The sequence below is a fragment of the Manis pentadactyla genome, chromosome 5 (assembly GCF_030020395.1).
Source record: "Manis pentadactyla isolate mManPen7 chromosome 5, mManPen7.hap1, whole genome shotgun sequence".
Classification (NCBI taxonomy): Eukaryota; Metazoa; Chordata; class Mammalia; order Pholidota; family Manidae; genus Manis; species Manis pentadactyla.
The window spans coordinates 164,987,737-165,006,751 of NC_080023.1; the positions used below are offsets into that span (position 1 = coordinate 164,987,737).

Below are 19,015 nucleotides of genomic sequence, written 5' to 3' on the forward strand. Positions count from 1 at the left end.
TACAGAGGCAGGGCAAGACGCACTGTGGGGCTTGGCAGCCTCCACCTCACCCCCACCCTGTGAGCTGTAACTTGTTCCTCCTTCCTTCTGCTTCCCAAGTCTTTGCCTGGTTCAGGCTGTAGCAGCAGGTAGACAAAGTGAGCTGGCTGGGGCTGGACTCTGGTCCCTTTATTGAGACTGAAGGGCCAGTAGGTCCATTCAAACAAAAATAAATTTCTCTCCCAAAGCCTGCCTGCAGGCTGGGGCACCCAGCATGTCCTGGCTGGGGCCCATGGCTGTCCCCTACCCCAGCAGCCCAGGTCTGGCTCCCCTGGAGTGGCAGGATTCTGGCTGCCCATATCTGGAGACCTAGGTGGAGCAGGGAGGTGAGTACTGCTAGGACCCCCACCCCCAGCAAGGCTGGCCTCGATATCCATAGTCTGCAATGGGCCCCTTGGGTCTCAGTCATTGGTCAGGGTGATGACGTCGTACTCGATGCCCTGGTGTTGCAGCTGTTGGATGTGTTCAGGCACTGCCTCCTCTGTGCCAAACAGGCCCTGTGCTTGGGCCATAGCAGCATCAGCCACCGCTGCCGGGGAGGGAAAAGGAGGGTGAGCCTGAGGCAGGAGCTAGGCCTGGGCCCTGGGCCTCCATAGTCCTCAGGGTCCAGCCCCATACCTGTGACGGCTGAGTGTGCTGCAGCCTCAAGCTGGGCCTGTGTGACAAGCTGCTGGCCTGGGGACACAGGCACATACTGGATCTGGAGCAGAGAAACCAATGAGATACGGCCTTAGGGGAGCCCTGCCCCCTGCCCCATCTCCACCTGGTCCTCGAAGAGCAGTACCTGGGATTCCTGAAGGAATGGGGCCCCTTGTTCGTACTGGATGTGTGTTATCTGGCCTTCCTGTACCTGGAGAGGGAAGCCAACCCAGTGATCCCGGAAGGAGGTTGTGCATCCCTTCCTTACCCTCACTTGCCCCGGGCCTGGCCTACCTGGATATGATGGCCCTCTGGGACCACAACATATTCCTGGGGGAGCAGATGTTGGACTCCATCCTGGGAGATGATGTACTGTACCTGAAGAAGGGAGAGAAGGCACGTGCTGGGGCCCTGCTCATCGGCTCAGTGCCAAAGACCAAGCAGGGGGACCAAGGACACCTTCCATCAACTAAGGGCAGCTGCACCCTGGGGATGGGGGAGGGAGGGCACTCAGGACTGAGGTGGGCAGTAGCAGTTCACCTGATTGTCAGCAGTCACCAGGTGCTGCACTGTCTGGCCATCTGCCGTGGTGATCTCTTGGATGTAGGCGGCCTCCTCCTGCCAAGGCCAAGCCAGCTCTAGCCTCATTTCTCCCTGGGGCCCCCCACCTTGCCCATGACCTGCCAGCAGGGCCCCCAACCCAGGCTCTCACCTGGTTGGTCACTGTCTGCTCCTGGGCCACAATGATGTGTTCCTGGCCCAGTGCCTGCTGTAGCCTCTCTGGGCCCAGGACCCCATGACTGGACTGGAGTGCAGCTGGGCAGAGAAGGGAGGGTGCTCACTCGGGATCCAGGGAAACCTTGGCCCGAGGATGCCCTCTGGACAGTGGCTCAAATCCCTGACCCACTCTGGCATCCCAAGGGCAGCTTACTGTGCAGTGTGGCCAGTGTGTCGTCATCACTGTTCAGGATGATGGTCTGGGTGGGGGTCTGGGTGGGGGCCTGGACGGCAGGAGTCCCAGCTTTTCTCCCATCAGGACTGTGCAGCCGTTGGATGTGGAACTTGAGGTGCCCATTCCGGTTGAAACTGAGGGGGAGGGAAGAAGGCTCAGGGTGGCCCTACCATGCATGCCAGCCGCCCACCCGCCTGTTCCCAGCCTCACCGCTGTCCACAGAGGTGACATGCGAAAGGCTTCTCATTGGTGTGGGTCAGCACGTGCCGCCGCAGATCCTTCTTGTTCTTGGAGGCAAAGCTGCACTGGCTGCACTGGTGGGGCCGCAGGCTCGAGTGCTGTGCCATGTGGGCCTGTAGAAGGGATGGTTGGGGGCACTGGCTGGGCAGGACAGATGGCTCCTCACTGACAGGGCTGTCGGGAACCTATGCCCAGGAGAAGTGGATCTGGGAGGGGCTGGCTGAAAAGTAGAAACCAAACCAAGATCTGGTTCTGCTGTGTGCTAAGAGGGGAAAGCCTCAGGCTCCATCCCTTAGATAACGCTGTCCCTGCATTCAGACTCAGCTTACCCCTATATAAGGGCTAAGGTTTGGATGAGGGGGACCTTTGAAGGTCTCGTCCAGCCCTAGTGTGCTAGGGTTCTGGGCCCTGCTCCCCTCCAGAGCTGCTGAGAATTCAGTGTGTGGTCAGATCTGAAAACGCAATCCTTGGGTGAATGGAGGGAGCCCCCAAACCAGACTGTGAACCTGTCCCAGAACCTTCCCCTCACCTTATGCACAGTGTCTTCCCCACCTCCCTTAGACTCTGTGCCCTCCATATTCTAGACAACTCGGGCTCCCCTAAGCATGCCTGTGCTGCCACACCTGTGCCTTTGCTCCTGCAGGCCCAGCTCAACCCTCCCCAGCTCTGTGATGTTCCCTCCAGCACCGAGTCCCTGTCTGTCTGGTTCTCTGTCTGTCTGCTCTGCCATATGTTCACACTGAGTACGCTGTGGGACATTGATCAGTCACCTGGTTTGCCTCCCACCAGACTAAGCTCCCTGAGAGCTGGGGCCTTGCTGAGTCATGTCTGACCCTAGAGGAGGGCAGAGGGCCTGGCTTAAGGGCTGCTTAGTCAAGGTTTACTACACACACAAGTGGCCAAATGAGGGCCAGCAGAGGCATGGGGGGGCAGCACCTACCCGGACCTCAGGCCACTGGCGGGCACTGAAAGGGCAGTCAGGGCACTTGAAGGCACTAGGCCCAGCGTGGGCCCGTTTGTGACTCTCCATCTCAGCTCGGCCAGGGAAGGCCTCAGCACAGATCTTGCAGGAAAACTTCTTTGATGACGCAGTGGCTGCAGATGGCAGCAAGGGAGGCACTGCCAGGCCCAGGGCTTTGTTGGCTGCAGGAGGTGGGGAGGCAGAGCCCTGGGGGTCTCCCACCTGGTGGGTCCTGGCTGAAGAAGGGGCCTCGGCTTCAGGGCCATCTTTGGGCAGCCCTCCACACTGCAGCAGGGGCCATTTGGCTCCAGAGACCAGGGTATCTGGACTTGGGAAGGAGATGGAACCATCTGCAGTCAGCTGTGGAGAGAGCAGGTAGCCTGAGGCACTGAGGAAGTGAGAGAAAGGGATGGGAAATGGAGTTGAGGTTGGCTACCCCAAACCTTACCTCAATGTGGTGCAACTGGGTCCCGTCAGCTGCCATGATGTAGTGGGTGCCAGCTTCTTTAAGGGCGTCGCTCACAACCACAGCCTGGGCTGCCTCCCCTGGGGGCTCCTCGCTGTGGGCAGAGGGGCAGGTGAGGTAGGGTTCTAGGAAGGGATGGAGGGCATCAGGACTCCCCTGGCCCAAAAAGCCATCAACCGAGAGGGGACTGCCACCACAGATGGACTCCCTGGTCTGAATCTTGGTAGCACCCCTTACCAGCTGAACCTGCTGTCTCTGGTAATCCTGCTTACAGGTGCTCAAAGTCCCTGCCCCCTTAATGGGCATAGGGGGAAGGCCAGGCAAAGAGTCCCAGGGGTTGAGCCCAGGTCTGGCCAGTCGGGGAGGCAGGGCTGACAAGGACCACAGCCCAACAGTAGAAGGCAGATGCTGGGAGACTAGGCTGCCCAGGGACTGGTCCGGCGTTCCTGACTCCCATCCCATACTCTTTGATACTTGGATTCAGGGTCTCCACAGATTGCCAAGGGGTTTGGTGAACATATAAAGTGTAAACATTTCTGCTCCAGACTTGCTCAGTATAGACAAAACCAAGTGCAGCTGCAGGGCCTCCACCGCTGACAAGGGGCCTGCACTTGCTCTGAGAACTGGAAAACCTCAGGGGTCAGCCAAAACAAAGAGGACGTGGGCTTTGGTCCCAAAGGGACCAGGGCTTAAATCTTCATCTACTGCAAATCTGACCTTAGGCAAGTCATTTAACCTCTCTGGTCTATTTCCTCATTTGTAAAATAAGGGAAACAAGATCTCACGGTTTAGGTGAATTCATGAATGTCAAATGCCCAGAACATCTGTGTCCAAAAGATAGAAGCTCCTGACTTCCTGAGAAGGATATGACTCTTCTGTGGCCCAAACACTTTATAAGGATTTCTGCCTCCTGCCAACTAGGCTTGAGTGGTAAAGGTGATGCCCCCAGCACACCTATAAGCAGCTGAAGGGCCCCTTGCAGGTGGCAGGCAGGCAGATCTCACCTGTAAGGTGTGCCAGGAGCTGATGTCCCCTCCTCCATTGGAGGGGCTGTGATGACGCTGTAGCCAGTCCCACCAAATGGACCGGGTGCCAGGGTGATCTGTTGCAGGTCAGGGGGGCCTAGTTGGCTCTCAGCTGTCACACTGCCCCCGGGCTCTGCCACGTGGAGGGTCACCACTTGTGGAGCAGCACCTGCTGGGGAGGGCTGCCCAGCAGTAGATGCTAACTCTGACCCCACATCCTCTGACTTCACCACGGCCACCTGCAACAGCACCAGTGGGCACTATGAGCAGGGTCTGTGGCGAAGGAGCTGGTGTTCAAGGCCTTTCTCTATCCCAGGGCCTCAGAGTCCACTTACACTCAGGCCAGGCCCAGTCCTTTACACAACCACCACTCCTCTGCGCAACCTCAATCATGTGTTCTTTCTAAAACACACCCAACTTTCCAAATCCCACCCAGCAACTGGAAACAGACTTCACAAGAACAGAGAAGAGAGACTGCCCTCAGGGGACACTGGCTTTCACAGCTGGGAGGAGGGGTGCTTTGGTATGGCAGGGGTAGAGGTCAGGGATGCTACTAAACACCCCGTGATGCATGGGGCACCCCACAACAAAGAGTTCTCTGGCCCAAAGGACCACAGTTGAGAAATTCTGGGGTAGAGGGACATACGGCAAATGATTAAGAAAACAAAGTCAGAGCCTGACCTCACATATTACTCCCCAGTCTGTTTCAAATGCATTAAAGATTGAAATGTAGTAATAAAACTCTTAAGTATATGAAGAGAGAATGTGGTATTTTTATAATCCTGGGATGGGAATATTTTTCTCACCACAGAAAAAGATGCTAAAACCTACAGTGGAATAAATTACAAGATGAAATAAAAAAACAAAGAAATTGGGGGCAGTGTATTTAATAATTCACATGAGAGAGAAGAGGTGGACTTCCCTGATATACAAAGAGCCCTTGCAAGGTGACAAAAAAAAAAACAATTTAATAGAAAAACATACAGAACACAAACAATTAAGTCACAGAATAAATGAAATGGTGTATGAACATATAGAAAGAAGTTCAATCTCACTTATGATCACAAAATTATAAATTAAGGCCATAAAATATATTTATATCACTAGAAGAGATTTATAAAGACTGGTGTTACCCAGTGTTGGCAAGGGTGCATGGAAACATACTCCAGTGGTGCTCATATACATTCACATCTCTTTTTAGGAGGCTTCGTACCTTCAGTCACATCAATTCTACTCCTAGGAGGCTTTTTTTAACTAAGAAAGTGCTTATCAGCACTTGAAAATATGTGCGCACTGAAGCACTGCCTTGAGTCAATGAAAAACTAGAAACAGCACACTAGGAATCTGTATGATAGGATGATGGGAGACCTGGGATGGGGTGCTGAGGAGACCGGCGTGTCTGTAGCTGAGTGAAGAAAAGGTACGTTGGCAAGCTTCAAGAGCGTGATCCCATTTTTTAAGAAACAAAATGTCCCTGTGTTAGTGTGCCCATGGACAAACCTGGAGAAATGCTTATCAACCCGTCAACGGTGGTGACCTGAGGAGAGGGGAGGGATGTGAAGGACTTCCCCCTTCTGCATAAAAGCTTTCTCAGTGTTCATTTTGTTTTTTTACAAGCATATGCTTTTGTAATGAGAAAACACCCCAAAATGTACAACACTGGCATGAAAACAGCAGACAGATCAACGGAACAGAACCGCCCAGAAACAGACTCCTACACATGGAGGAAACTAGTACATGATAAAGGGGACATTTTGGACCACTGGGGAAGGTTTTTGGATATACTGCATCAGACAATTTTTTGGGGAAAAAAAAGCCCCCTACCTTTCTGAATACACCAAAAAAAATTTCCAAGTGGAGTAAAGATTTAAGAATAAAAAACATAACCCTAAGAAAATATAAATGAATGCTTATATATAATCTTAGGGTGAAGGAAGCCTTTCTAGGGATTATACCAAAGGCAAAAGCTATAAAAGACAGATACTATTAACTATCTAAACATGCAAAACTTCTCTATATCCCCACATGCCACAAGTAAGTCCTGTGAGGACCTCCAGGTCGAGCACCAGGCTCCCTCTCTGGAGTCCTGTCTGTTCCCAGTCCCCAGCAGCATGTTACTGCTGCGCATCCTTGGAATCTATCATCTCAAACATAAACCCTACATCTTTTCAAAGGCTGGGAGACAGGAGGTGCTAATAAATTTCTCCCTGCCTTAGAGAAGTGCAGGATGTACAGAGTGAGGGGCAGGGAGGTGTGGGGGTGACTCCAGGTGGCGCAGCGGAGGGGGCCAAGTAAAGGTGATGAACTGTTGGCTGCGAGGTGGGTGGAACAAGAGGTCTGAGCTGGAGACTTTAGGCATCTCCAGGCTGTAGGGGTCATGGAACAAGGGCACCAGCCTAGATGGGAAGCTAGTTCAGATCCCCAGGCACAGGGTGACCAGAGCTAAGAGAAAAACTGAATGGGCCCCAAAAGTCACAGGGGGCCAGCTTACCACTCAGCATGGCAGAGGCCACTGGTGACTCTGGAGAGCGCAGTAGGAGTCCTCTGACCTCCAGGAAGCTGGTGCCTCTCCTCTGCATCCGCCCTCTGGGTTTCAGCGGATCTGTCTCCCCACTAACTGGGAACTCCCTGAGAGCAGGGCAGGTTCTAGGGGGCTCACCTGCAGGGCCGGGCCCCCCAGCTCCCGCTGAGCGCTCATATTCAGCAGCAGATCCAAGGCTGTCTGTGTGGCCATTGCAGTTGACTCCTCAGCTCCTGGGTAGGACCTGAGCCTTAGATGGGGCTGGAAAACTGGCACCCAATGCCTCCTCCCCAACCAGCACAAGCCCTGCCCCTGCCCAGCTCCCTGGGCTCCCATGTTCCCCCAGAGCTCACCTTGCTGGTAGATGATGGTGGCACCACTCAGGGTGTCAGAACACAGCAGTGGGGGTGCCTCGGGTGACTGGAAAGGGGCTGTCTCTGGGGGGACCTTCAGGGAGGGGGATATGACCAAGCCTGAGCTCAAGGGGACAGCTCGGTCCAAGTGCCATTTATCAAGTAGCTGCTGTGTATCAGGCACTTTATATCCGCTGGCTTGGCTCATCTTGATACAAATACTTTTCAAGATATTTGCCAGCTCAATGCTTCAGATGAACTGACTGAGGATCAGAGAAATCAAGTAAGTAACACAGCTAGTTAAGCAGCAAAACTGGGACTTGAACACAAGACTGACTCCAGAGCCTGTCTGTGTTCTACCAGCACATTGTGGTGGCCCATCTTTTGGAGCAGGGGAGTGCAGAGAGCGGGGCAATGTACTCTGCTACAAGACTATTTCCCAGCCTCCCTTGCAGCTAGGTAAAGTGGGGCCATGTGGCTAAGCAGGAGCTTCTGGTAAAGTTCACAAGAAAGATGGAAAGATGGCAGACATTCTTTTTGCCCTTCCCCCAGCCCTTCTTCCTGTTTCTGGCCTGTGCTGTAGCTAGGAAGGCTGGCGCTCTTGCAGCTATATTAGACCATGAGGCAACCACAAAGATGGAAGTCATATGCCTAAGGATGGTTGGGAATAAATATTGAGAGAGCTTGGTCCCTGATGACTAACTATGGAGCTGCCACACCAGCCCTAGGCTGCTGACCTTTAGACATCTCTTATGAGAGAATAATGAACTATTATCACAATTAAGCTACTGATTTTTTCTATTCTCTATTACTAGCACTGGAAAACTACCCCTCCTCTGAGCTTAGGGCTGGCATATCTGTGACACAATCCAGAGAGGTAGGGATCATTTTGTTGTACCCTCATGTAAAGGAAGATGCTGGGGTCGAGAGAGGTGACACTACATTATCATCCTGGCCGATTCCCCCAAGCCCCTTCTGTCTGCTGCCTGCTTAGCTGAGCTTACCTCAGGAGCTCCGGGGGAGCTAGAGGGTGGTCCAAGGGCTGGGGCTGCACTATGCTGTTGCTTCAGCTCCTCAATCTGCTGCAGAGAGAAGAAGGGGCGACGGCGGGAGGGGGGTTCCTCCGGGTGGCGCCGCCCCCATTCCTCGAAGTTGCTTGCATGTCGGCACCGCACATGCAGGCGTAGGTTCTTCTTGTGCCGTGTGCTGAAGTGGCAGAACTCACAGGCAAAGGGCTTGGCCCCTACAGACACACATGAAGGATGCTTGGTCTTGCCTGCTCCCTCCGAGAAGCCTTCCTTAAAGTGACCCTGAGGACCTCTCCAACTGATTCTCTCCCAGGCAAGCACACGCTGCTGCTTCAGCTGAGGCAGGGTCTACGTGCAGCCTGTCTCCAGCCCCAGTGCCTACTCGCACAGAAAGGGCTAGAGAACAAATGGAACCAGATGGGAGGCACTTCTGATTCCTCTCTTTCACAGCTAAGGAAAGCTCGGAGAGGGAAATGACTGGCCCGTGGCCACGCAGAGAACACCTGGCTGAGCCAGAATCTGAGCTACGGTAGAGAGATGCCCCCCGAGAGGATCCCTTCCAACTGAGCGGCTCCAGCTGTTCCCAAGGCTGGTGCTGGGACCGGGACTGCCGAGGGGAGGGAGAGGGCAGAGCTGAGCTTCCCTGCTGGCGGCACGGCGAGCTGAAGGCTCACCGTGGTGGGGTGGGGCTGGTAGCCTGACCTGTGTGCTTGACGGCCACATGGGACAACAGGAAGTCCTCTCGGAAAGTGCGATAGGGGCAAAAGCTGCATTTGAATGGCTTATCGCTGACATGGGACAGCTGGTGGTTCAGCAGGGCCTTCTTGTCCTCGCAGACAAACTCACAGAATTCGCACTTGAACCTGGAAGCAGTTAGCGGGGGGAAGCTTAGCGATGCGGTGGGATGAGGGTGCTCCAGCCCCAGGAGCCTCCTCAGGGATGTACCTGCGGTTGGCGACAGCCTGGATGTGTGTGAGTAGGTGCATCTTGAAGGTGTAGCGCTTCTTAAAGGACTTTCCACACTATGAGGGGTGGGGTGAGTTAGATGGGGGATCACCCAGAGAAGCCCCTTGCCCCCTGCCCCCAGCCCAGGTCTTGGTCACACCTTGTCACACATGTGGGGTTTCTCAGTGCTATGCGTCTTCATGTGCTGTGTGAGTCTCTTCTGCATGGGGTAGACACGGCCACACACAGGGCAGGGGAAGGAGCTCAGCTTCGGGGCCTGGGAAGGGATAAGGGGCCAGATGGAAAAAGAAGGCAAGCAGGAAGGGTAGGGCCTCACTTCCAGCCCCTGCCCCCATAAACAGCCACCAAGCAAGCTCCCTTCCCAGGCAGGGCCCCAGACTCACCGGATCTGGTCTTTTCTTCCTGGGGAAGAAAGGCATGGAAGTCAGGCCATTGCTTCTTCAACCTCACCTTAGACCCACTGGCATCAACCAGACCATCTCAGCCCTGACTGTCCCTATGCCCCACCCAAGCCCTTCTCTTAGAATAGTATTTCCCCAACTGGAATTCACTGGGGAAAACATAAGAGGCATGTGGAAATAAGTTCTGCCGTCAAGTATGTTTGGAAATGGTTCATTCTCTCTCTCACAAAATATGCTCGCATTTTAAAGGCTCTGAGAAGTCCTGCAGGAAAAGAGAGCTGTTGAGCCAAGTGTTGAACCTGGTATCCCCTAATCTTATTTGGACACGGAACTACTCCTCCTCCTTTTTTTTTTTTTTTTTTTAAAGAAAACCGGTAAGCATCTTAGAGAGCTGGCTTTCCCACAGTTTGAGAGTCACTATCCTCACGGACCCATTTCCAACCTGTGCTCACTCCTTGAAGCCAACTCCTTCCTGAAGCTGCAGATCTAATTATAATTCAGCAAGCAGTCACTACAACCCTATGGATTTTTGCTTCTCCACCCATCTGTCCTAAGTCTGCTCTATCAACACTGTGAGAGGTCCAACACTATGGACCTGGAGTCCAGGAGATCTTCAGATCATTTACTGAGTCCCTTTAGGGACACAATTTCCTTCAATCCTCTCAACAATGACTATTCCCATTTTATAAGGCTTTTAGTGGGGAAGAGACCAAATATGGAGTCTCAAGGCCCTGCTACTGCCCTGTCCTGAGATCTGGGATGAACGGCATTGCCGTTCTGATGTCTGCTATGTGCTGTGAACACGGACGACCCAGAGCAGGTGCTCAGTAAACGGGAACCATAGTTATCCCAGGCCCCACTCTCCCACCCTGGTCCCATCCCACCCACACCCACTGACCGGTCCCGGCTGTGCACAGCTGCGTGCCGAATGACATCCTTCCGGTAGACACTGGTGTAGCTGCATTCATCACACTTGTAGGGCTTACTGCCCACATGGTTGAACATGTGCTCCTGGGAGGGACAAAAGGCCAACAGTGGGCTGGGGCTTGGGCTGCCCTCCCCATCCGGCCCCTGCCCGGCCCAGTGCCTTAGCACTGCTGTGGGAGCAAGCTCACAGAGCACAGGGTGCCCCAAGGTCTGGAGCTCATGACAGGGACCCACGACTCTTCCCAGCTAGGGCACCTACTCTTCACCAGGCCTTGTGGTGGCTCACCACTGAACAGAGGTAGAAACTGAGGCTCAGAGAGAAGTGACTTGCCAAAGTTCCTAAAGCAACCATGTGAAATGGCAGAGCTGAGGGCTGAACCCACAGCTACACCTCCTTACTGCACTCTCCAACACCCCTCTGGCAGCATTCCAGAGAACGATCTGTTGAGCATGGAACCCTGTCTGAAGGAGGAAACACCGTGCAGAAAGCACAGAGGCTCTGCCATCTGTGCATCAGGTAAGCCCGCATGATGGCAACTCTGCCTCACATTGGTCGGGCCAGGCTGCAGTTTCCTGGGTCAGTAAAATGGGACTATCACCACCTGATCTCTTTGGGCTGCTTTGGGTTGGAATCAGAGTGTGCCTACAAGGGCCAGGCACTCACAGAAGAGAAGACTGGCTCAGGGCTGCTGCAGGCCCAACACAACACTTTTGGGCAAATGAGAAAAAGGGACCCCTTTCTTGAGACACATTACTGCCATCTACCGGAAAGCTTTCTAACGAACGAATTACAGTCAGTTTTACTGCCATCTGCCAGTGTGTGGCTATAAACAAGCAAAGCTGATGTCCACAGCGTAACGAGCACCCCCGAGGTTGTGATGCCATCATGCGGTGCACAGCCTGCAAAGCCGCCCTGGCAGCCCACATTCCTCAGGCACCAGCTGCCCAGACACGGGCCCCTCGGAGGAGGAGAGGGTGCCTGGGCATGCCCCGTTAGCACCACCCCTTGGCGCCACCTCCCAGCAACCCCACCGCCCCCAGGTCAGCACACGTGCCCCTCTCCACAGCTGCCGCACCTTGAGTGAGGACCAGCGGCGGGAGCGGTAGCTGCACTGCAGGCACTTGAAGAGCTGGGGGTCTCCGGCCTCATGGGAGTTGACATGGAAGCGCAGGTCCTCATGGGACAGGAAGCGGGAGCCGCAGATGCGGCACAGGAAGGGCCTCAGAAGCGGTTTGGGCGACTTGTAATAGTACCTGCCAGAAGGGTGGTGGGGAGAAGTCTGGCTGGGCTTGGGCCGCCTGACCCATGCCCCCATCTCTGCTCCACATACTTGCGGTATTTCTTGCCTAGGAAGCGCCTAGAAGGTCGCCCACGACGACGGGGAGGGGCATCAGGCTCATCCTGGCAGGAGGGTGCTGCATTCTCTGCATCGGACTGGCTCACACCAGGTTCCACAAGGGCCCTACTGGCCTTGCTCAGGGCAACCAGGTGCCCTGGGCCCGAGGAACTAGGTGCCTCGGGGTCCTGTGGCTCTGGAGGGCTCTGTCCACTCTGAGAACTCACTAGAGGCTCTCCTTCTACACCTGCAAGGACACATCAGGGCAGACATGGACAGGTATGCCAGAGGTCAGCCAAAATATCCCCCCGCCCTGCCCCTGACCACAATGTCAGAGACCACTACCAGGCCCATAAGATCACAGAACAGATGCAGACAGCCCGTGGCTAGAGGGCAGCGTGCCGCCTCCTACAGCCGACATGCTGTTAGCACATCCCAACTTAAATAGGACAGTGTGAAGCTGCAGCTAGAACTGGGGACCTCCCTGTCAGGAGACCTGAGTGCTAGGCTCAGTTCTGTCACTGAGTTGTTCTGCGTCCTAGGCGGTGGCATTTCTGTCTCTCTGAGTCTCATTTCCCTCATTTGTCAAATGGAGATGATAACTGCTGCTCTAGTAACATGCTGCTCATTGGAATATTCTGCGGTCTGGGGAAGAACAGCAGCACTTCCATGTTGCCTTTCTCTAGGGAGGCTGGGTGGCTGGGGGCAGAAGGCAAAAGATGCACATTCTCATAAACCTCTTGAAGTCTGAATGATCTTAAATAATCCTAAAAGGCAGGTGCTATCACCTCCATGCATAAAAAGGGAACAGAAGATTTGAGAAGCAAAGTAACATGCTCCAGATCACATAGCCAGTAGGTGGCTCAGCTGGCATACACACCCACAATGGGTCTTTCCTGTCCCATTAATGCTCCAAGCCAGTGCTCCTTGGACATAGTCTCAGCTCTCAGCCTTGTTCTCATTTCAGTAATAAAACTTAAAACTTACCTTACTACTTCAGTTATAAAGACTCAAACTTCTCCGGTGCTGTAACAACTTACCACAGCCTTTTCATAAAGCTGATAAAGTGTTTCTTAACTCAGGGTTTCTCAAACTTGCTCTGGGAGGGCTTTCCCCTTCACGAGGAGGTCTGCAGGTCACCCCTATCTGAGATGTGCTGTTCCACTTGGCATACTCAGTCCCCAGGGCTCCACGGAAGCAAGCAGGGAATGAGGCCACCCCTTGCCCCACCCGCACAGCCCCACCCACGACCAAGTCTCACCATCTGGGAGATCTGAGGCCTCCAAGCGAGGCAGCTTCCGAGGCCGGCCAGGTCTCCTTCGGGGTCTCAGTGTACTGGGAGCCGGGCGCTGGGGTCGTAGCTGCCGACCCCGAGGCTCATCCTCAGCTGGATTGTAGTCACTGTCCTCTGTGGGGACAGCAAGAGAAGGCAGGCATCAGTGCTGACCCGGCCTTTCATGCTGACCCCTTGTCTAGCTTCTCTGGGAGGAAATCCCCCACCATCCCTGTCTACTTCCGCTTCAAGCCTACCAGCAGTGCCTCTTCCATGAAGCCCTCCTGAAGCCCCCGGATGAGCACCCCTCTCCAAACCCTTACATCCCTTTCTCAGCATCCTTCCTGACAACTATTAGCTCATACAGCTCCTCTGTGAGTTAGAAAAAGGCACCCCTTGCTCCAGACACTTCAGAGCCATCGTTAGAAAGCAGCTGCAACAAACATTCAAGTCTACAAACTCTATGACTGTGCCAGCCAACGCAGGAGCCACTAGCCATACATAGCTACTGGGTACTTGTTAAAAAATTAAGATACAAAGTGTTAACATAAACAATGGATTTCAAAAAACTAGTATGAAAACAAAGTAAAATAACTCACTGGTAGTTCTTTATGACTGTATGTTGAAATATTTCAGATATATTGTATAAATATACGATTAAACTTAATTTCATCCTTTTTCTACTTTTCTTAATATGGCTACAAAAAAAAGTGAAGTATGCACATGGCTCAAATTCTATTTCTCTTAGACAAAACTGAACGTGGCCCGTTTAGACACGGCGTTCTTTTTCAGTGCACAACTGCACAGACGTCTTGGTCCCAGAGCCCCAGCTCCTCGGTCCCACACCGGAGGCACCCACGTCTGTGTCTGCGCCAATTCCTCTCTCCCAGCCCTCCATGTAGGCCAGACGGAGCTCAGTATTTATAGATGGGGGTGGGGTGGCCGGCCGGAGAGACCTGGTGACCTACCCTCCAGGTCGTCAATGGCACCTGCATCTACGATGTCATCATCTTCCTCCTCCTCTGGCCCCTCTTCCTCCTGGGTCTTGGTGGAGGCGCCCCACTTTCTCAGACGTCCCTTCTTACCAGCTGCTGCTGTGCAGTAAGACAAGTTTGCTGCGTCTGGTTCTGGGCACTCCACCCCCACCTGCACAGTCCTAGCCAAGTAGGCTGCTGTCAGCGCACCTGGTCGGAAGTGCCGCTCCCGCATGTGGCGCAACAGTGTGGCCTTGGTGCTGCTCCGGTACTGGCACATCTTGCACTTGAATTGCTGCACCACCACCACCTCCATCATGGCCTCCAGGCTCTGCAGGTCTGGCTCCTCAGCCCCAGAGCGTGGGGGTGGGTGCGCTGGCGAGCTGGACCCACCCAGCGCCTCCTCAGGTGGCTCCAGGCACGTGGATGTGGATGTGGGGCCATCGGCCAGGGCCTCAATGGCTCCTAGGCTATGAGCCAGGGTGCAACTGGACATTGGTGATGTCATGGGGGCACCTGGGAGCGGTGAGGGAATCCGAGGGAAGTGGGGGAGACTGGCCAAGAGCTCCTGCTGTCCCTCCCAGGCAGGCCCAGGGATTCTAGAACCCAACTCCCCAGCAAAGAGACAGTGGGGAAACTGAGGCCCAGAGTGGTGGATACTTGCCAGAATCACAGTGAGTTTGTGGCAAAAACTCCCTCTCCTACTCCCTGGCCCACTGCAGGGCTCCTGGGTCTGGCACCTGGGGGCTTACCATCATCTGGTCCCTGCAGGATCAGGTACCGTGCGGTCTCGGCCCCACCATCCTCAGCACTGGTGACGGTGATGCAGCCTGGGCGGAGAGGCAGGGAAAGGATTCCCAGCCGGCAGTAATAACTGTCACTGCTCATCCACGTACGCAACTGTGAACCAGCTGAATCACCCCTCCGAGTCTCAGCTACCACCCCCCACCCTGCCCAGCCCGCACTGGGCAGTGCTACTGGGAGGCCTGGTGTTTTACACGTTGAATTGCAAATTCAAAGACATGCTGGCCCAGTCGCCGCCCAGTCACCCAGATGCCATGGCTACCCCAGCTGCCCTGCCTTTGGCCTGAGGAGTCCTGCTCCTCCCTCTCCAAACCTCCCCAAGGTCAAGGCCCAGCTCCTGTGCCCCATTCTTACACCTGGCTTTCCCCACACCAACACACATCATTAATACCAGAAGGTACAGGGTGCTAAGTCATGAGCGTGGCCCTGGAGACAGACTGGCTGAGCTCATGGCCCAACACTTGCTGCCCTCTGTACCAAAGTTTCTCATCTAGACTGTGAGGATAACAACAACACCTACCTTTGGGGGTTCCTGGGAGGATTAATGAGCTACTGCATGTAAACTGTTCAGAACAGACTCCAGTTCAAACCTAGGTATTACCGTTTCCATATTTATTGGGTGCTTATCACATGCCAGCACTGTATCGGCATAGTCTCCCTGACCCTAACGTCATTTACCACTCTGACATGGGGGTTATTGTTCCCGTGTTACACATTCAGAGTGGTAGGGTTATCTGCCCACGTTTGCACAGGTTGGGTGTGCACAGCTGGCTTTGCTGGACCACACGAGAAATCCCCCATGGGCCCACCGTTGCCATCCTCTGCCTCACTCACTCTGGATGAGGTCCGGCCCGATGGTGGACTCGATGATCTTGTCAATGGCCGAGCCCAGGTCCGAGGAAGAAGCTGTGCAGTCAGACACCACCATGTTGGGGTCTGGGAGTTCACTGGAGTGCACCAGAGCTGGGGGACCGCCTGTCACCCCTGCCACTGGCCCATGGGACACAGATGATGAATCAGGGAGGTAGCCATGGGGCAGGGTGTCTGTGCTCGAGCTGCTCTCAGATACCTCCTCCTGGGCCACAGGAAACAGGGAGAAACAGAGTTTAGGAACAAGGGATGGGACAGAGCAGACTGCTGCCTGCCAGAGCCCCACTGAAGACCAGTGAGAGAGTCCTCTAGTCACAAAGCCCCCCAAGAAGAAATCCCAAGGTGTGTGGCTCTATTATAAGGGGCTACAGATACCCCACACCCTGCACAACAGCCAGGCAGAGCTATTTTCATTGGGCTTTCAAATAAGTAATTCCCTCTGCCTGAAATGCTTCTCTGCATCAAACTATAGTTAATTCCTACCTAGCCTATTCACCACCTCTTCGTTGGTACCTCTTCTAAGAAGCCAATCTAAATCCTCAAGGCCAAATTAGGGCCTCTCCATTCTCAGTGCTGCAGGCGTCTGTATTCCCCCTGCAGTGTGACATCTCCCTGGTCAAACTACACCTTCCACAGGAGCTGGGCCCACATCTCTTGTCTACTGCTATAACCCCAGGGTCCAACACAAGCTAGGCACATGGTAGGCTCATCTTTGCTGAATTCAAGAACTCTGGACCCCAAAGAAGGGGCCATTGTTGTATACCTCTATAATGTGATGTCTTGAAAATGACCATTATCTTACAGATAACAATGGTGAATCTAATACTTACAGAATGCTTATGTGCTAAACTTTATTTTAATTGCTTTCATGTATTAATTCACTTAATTAAAAAAAACCCTACTGAGGCAGGTATATTTATCATTTCTACTTTACAGATGAGAAAACTGAGAGCTAGAAGTTGGGTAGGCTGTCTAAGATCACAGAGATAGGAAGTAGCACAGCCAGGAGAAGATGCTTTACAAAGTGTTTCCAAGAGTGTCTGCTGGGAGCTCACATCAGAGCATCCTCAGATACAGGTGTTCCTGCTCCATTTTACAGACGGAAGACAGTCTCAAAGAGGCCTCCCAGTGAATCAGAGACAGAGCCAAGATTCCAACCAGGACACCTGCCATCTGAAAGAGAATATTGGGTAGTGCAGTGGGTAAGACCACAGCCTAGATGTCAATCCTGGCTCTGTCAGAGCTCTGTGCCTCGGTTTCCTTTTCCCTAAGATATAAAAAAGAGTGGTATGTGCCTTACAAGGCATGAGGCTTAAATGAGAAAATCCATCTTAGGAGGTTGGCACGGTGCCTGATTCACAGTGAACCAAAAACAAATGTCAGTTATAAGTCAGCCTTTTTGGCTGCTTCCTCTCGGCTGCCAGGCACTGCTGCCTGCGGTCCCTGCCTCCACCCACGCCGGCCAACATGGTCCATACCAGAGAGCTGCTGCCACGGTCCGAGCTTTGCCCCACGCCGGAGTCATCAGCCTCCGCCGGCGCCGGGGTGGCTGCGGCGTCGCTGCTGTCGGCAGACACGGCTTCCGAGCTGCCCACACCCAAGCCGCTCTCAGAGGGTTCCTCGGGCCGCCCAGGCCCTGGGGCTGCGTCGCTACTGCTCTCCACCTCGTTCTCCTCCATTGGCTCGGGCGGCCCCCAGACAGGGGGATGCAGGGTCTGGAGGCTTCACTCTGCGAGGAGAGGTGACGGGGGCTGGAACAGATGGGCCTCCGCCCTGGCACCCACGGCCCAACCAGCTGCACCCGTGTCCCCATTTTGCGGATGCAAAGACTGAGTCTCCGACGGGGCAGGGTTCTCTTGGGTAGAGAGAGTGGAGCTTCGGAAAAACAGGACCGAGAAGCCTGGCCTCCCAGTTTCAGGCCCTTCTCCAGTCCCAGGGAGGTGGTCAATGGCCGGTAATCTTGACCCTTTTCACCTCCCAACCTTGATTCCCGCAGAGCGGTTTGCTCTAAGGGCCCCATCCGGGCCCAGTGGTTCAGCCCTTCGGTCCCCCTGAGTTCCCCCGGGTGCAGGGTCGGTGGTACAGCCCGCAGGGCCCCTGGGTCAGTGGCTCGCTCCCCCGCTCCCGTGGTTCCCATGCGGAGGGGGTTGACAGCGACGGTCCCGGGGCTTGGAGACTCGGGGCTGTCCCCGGCGCTGCCTGAGCTTCAGGCCCGACGCCATCTTGTGGTGGTGCCGGGTTTCCGCTCAGGCAAGTGCGAGAGCGACTAAAGGGCTTGGGACCCCGGGGCCCTGTTCGGACAGCCCCGCCGGCTCAGGACCTCGCCGCCAGGTATCCCCGTAGTGTGGCCCCACTTCACTACCGGGTGCAATAGGACTACCTGACTCTACCCGACGCTTACCTGACGCTTGCGTAGCCGCGTTCCTCTCCGACTCCGGCATCGACGAGGTCGCCATCCTCTTTTTGCTGCTGCGGAGGGACCCATGGCGTACTGTAGGCCGGAACTAATTCCTACGTCGATCCGGATAAAGACGGCTTTCCAGTGTGCCGGAAGGTTCTCTCGAGGCCTCAAAACCATAATCTAGTCCTGAGAGAGTCTAGGGTTTTCTATGTTACCTAGTATGAGTAACGGGGTACACTATGGGGTGGGAACTACTTTTCGCGGCGGAGGGTTACATAGGCAGTGTTTTGACGTCATTGCTGGGTCCCTTCCCTGGGCCGCAGGGTTGGGCGCGGCGTAAGGCTGCTCCACTGTCTGGGGGAGGGCGTGGCTCCCAGTGTCTTGGTCTTGCCCCACGAAACAGCGCGGAAACGTGTCTGGCACCCGGGAGGGTTTGACTTGGCGGGAGAATAAATGTTATCAGTCATTTCGCCGGGCGCTTAACCGATTAATTGATGCTGCCATCGAACTTAATCGACACCTTCTCGATTAGGTTTCGTGTGTCCTGGGAGAGGTGGGGGGAGCATATAATCCTTGCTGTACAAAGTGGAGAAATTGAGGCCCCGAGATGGAAAGTGGCTGGTCCAAGGCCACATCAAATAAAGGCACTCGGGAGTCAAGTCCGGAGGGCTGGAATTGGGGAAATGGAGAGGAGTCAATGCCCAGCCCTTAGTGAACTTTGTATACATATTTGTTACATTAACAGAGCCGGAAGTCAAGACATCCCATTAAGTCTCTGGTCAGTATAGATGCGTAGATGTATTTAAAAGTCTGTAGCCCTTCAGAAAAGTATGTCTCT

The 19,015-nt window shown here is 54.3% G+C and overlaps 1 protein-coding gene across 6 annotated transcripts; it reads right to left on the reverse strand.

The window, feature by feature from the left end:
* Positions 1-153: 153 nt before the first annotated feature.
* ZNF335 (zinc finger protein 335) lies at positions 154-18,318 on the reverse strand. Of its 6 annotated transcripts, none has more exons than XM_057503035.1 (28): positions 18,178-18,318; positions 17,255-17,505; positions 15,741-15,981; positions 14,855-14,932; positions 14,313-14,618; positions 14,097-14,222; positions 13,117-13,263; positions 11,850-12,102; positions 11,595-11,772; positions 10,490-10,602; positions 9,574-9,592; positions 9,330-9,446; positions 9,170-9,246; positions 8,927-9,087; positions 8,201-8,439; positions 7,197-7,290; positions 6,982-7,076; positions 4,302-4,561; positions 3,280-3,391; positions 2,811-3,191; positions 1,841-1,983; positions 1,610-1,764; positions 1,391-1,494; positions 1,219-1,296; positions 973-1,056; positions 824-889; positions 658-739; positions 154-568 (listed from the first exon to the last, which is right to left on the reverse strand). In XM_057503035.1, exons 2-28 carry the CDS (start codon positions 17,453-17,455, stop codon positions 441-443), a joined length of 4,038 nt encoding a protein of 1,345 aa, XP_057359018.1. In that variant the 5' UTR covers positions 17,456-17,505; positions 18,178-18,318; the 3' UTR covers positions 154-440. The 6 variants fall into 6 exon arrangements, with proteins under 6 accessions (XP_057359018.1, XP_057359020.1, XP_057359019.1 ...); XM_057503037.1 differs by lacking the exon at positions 18,178-18,318 and adding an exon at positions 17,751-17,919; XM_057503036.1 differs by lacking the exon at positions 18,178-18,318 and adding an exon at positions 17,759-17,917.
* Positions 18,319-19,015: the final 697 nt, after the last annotated feature.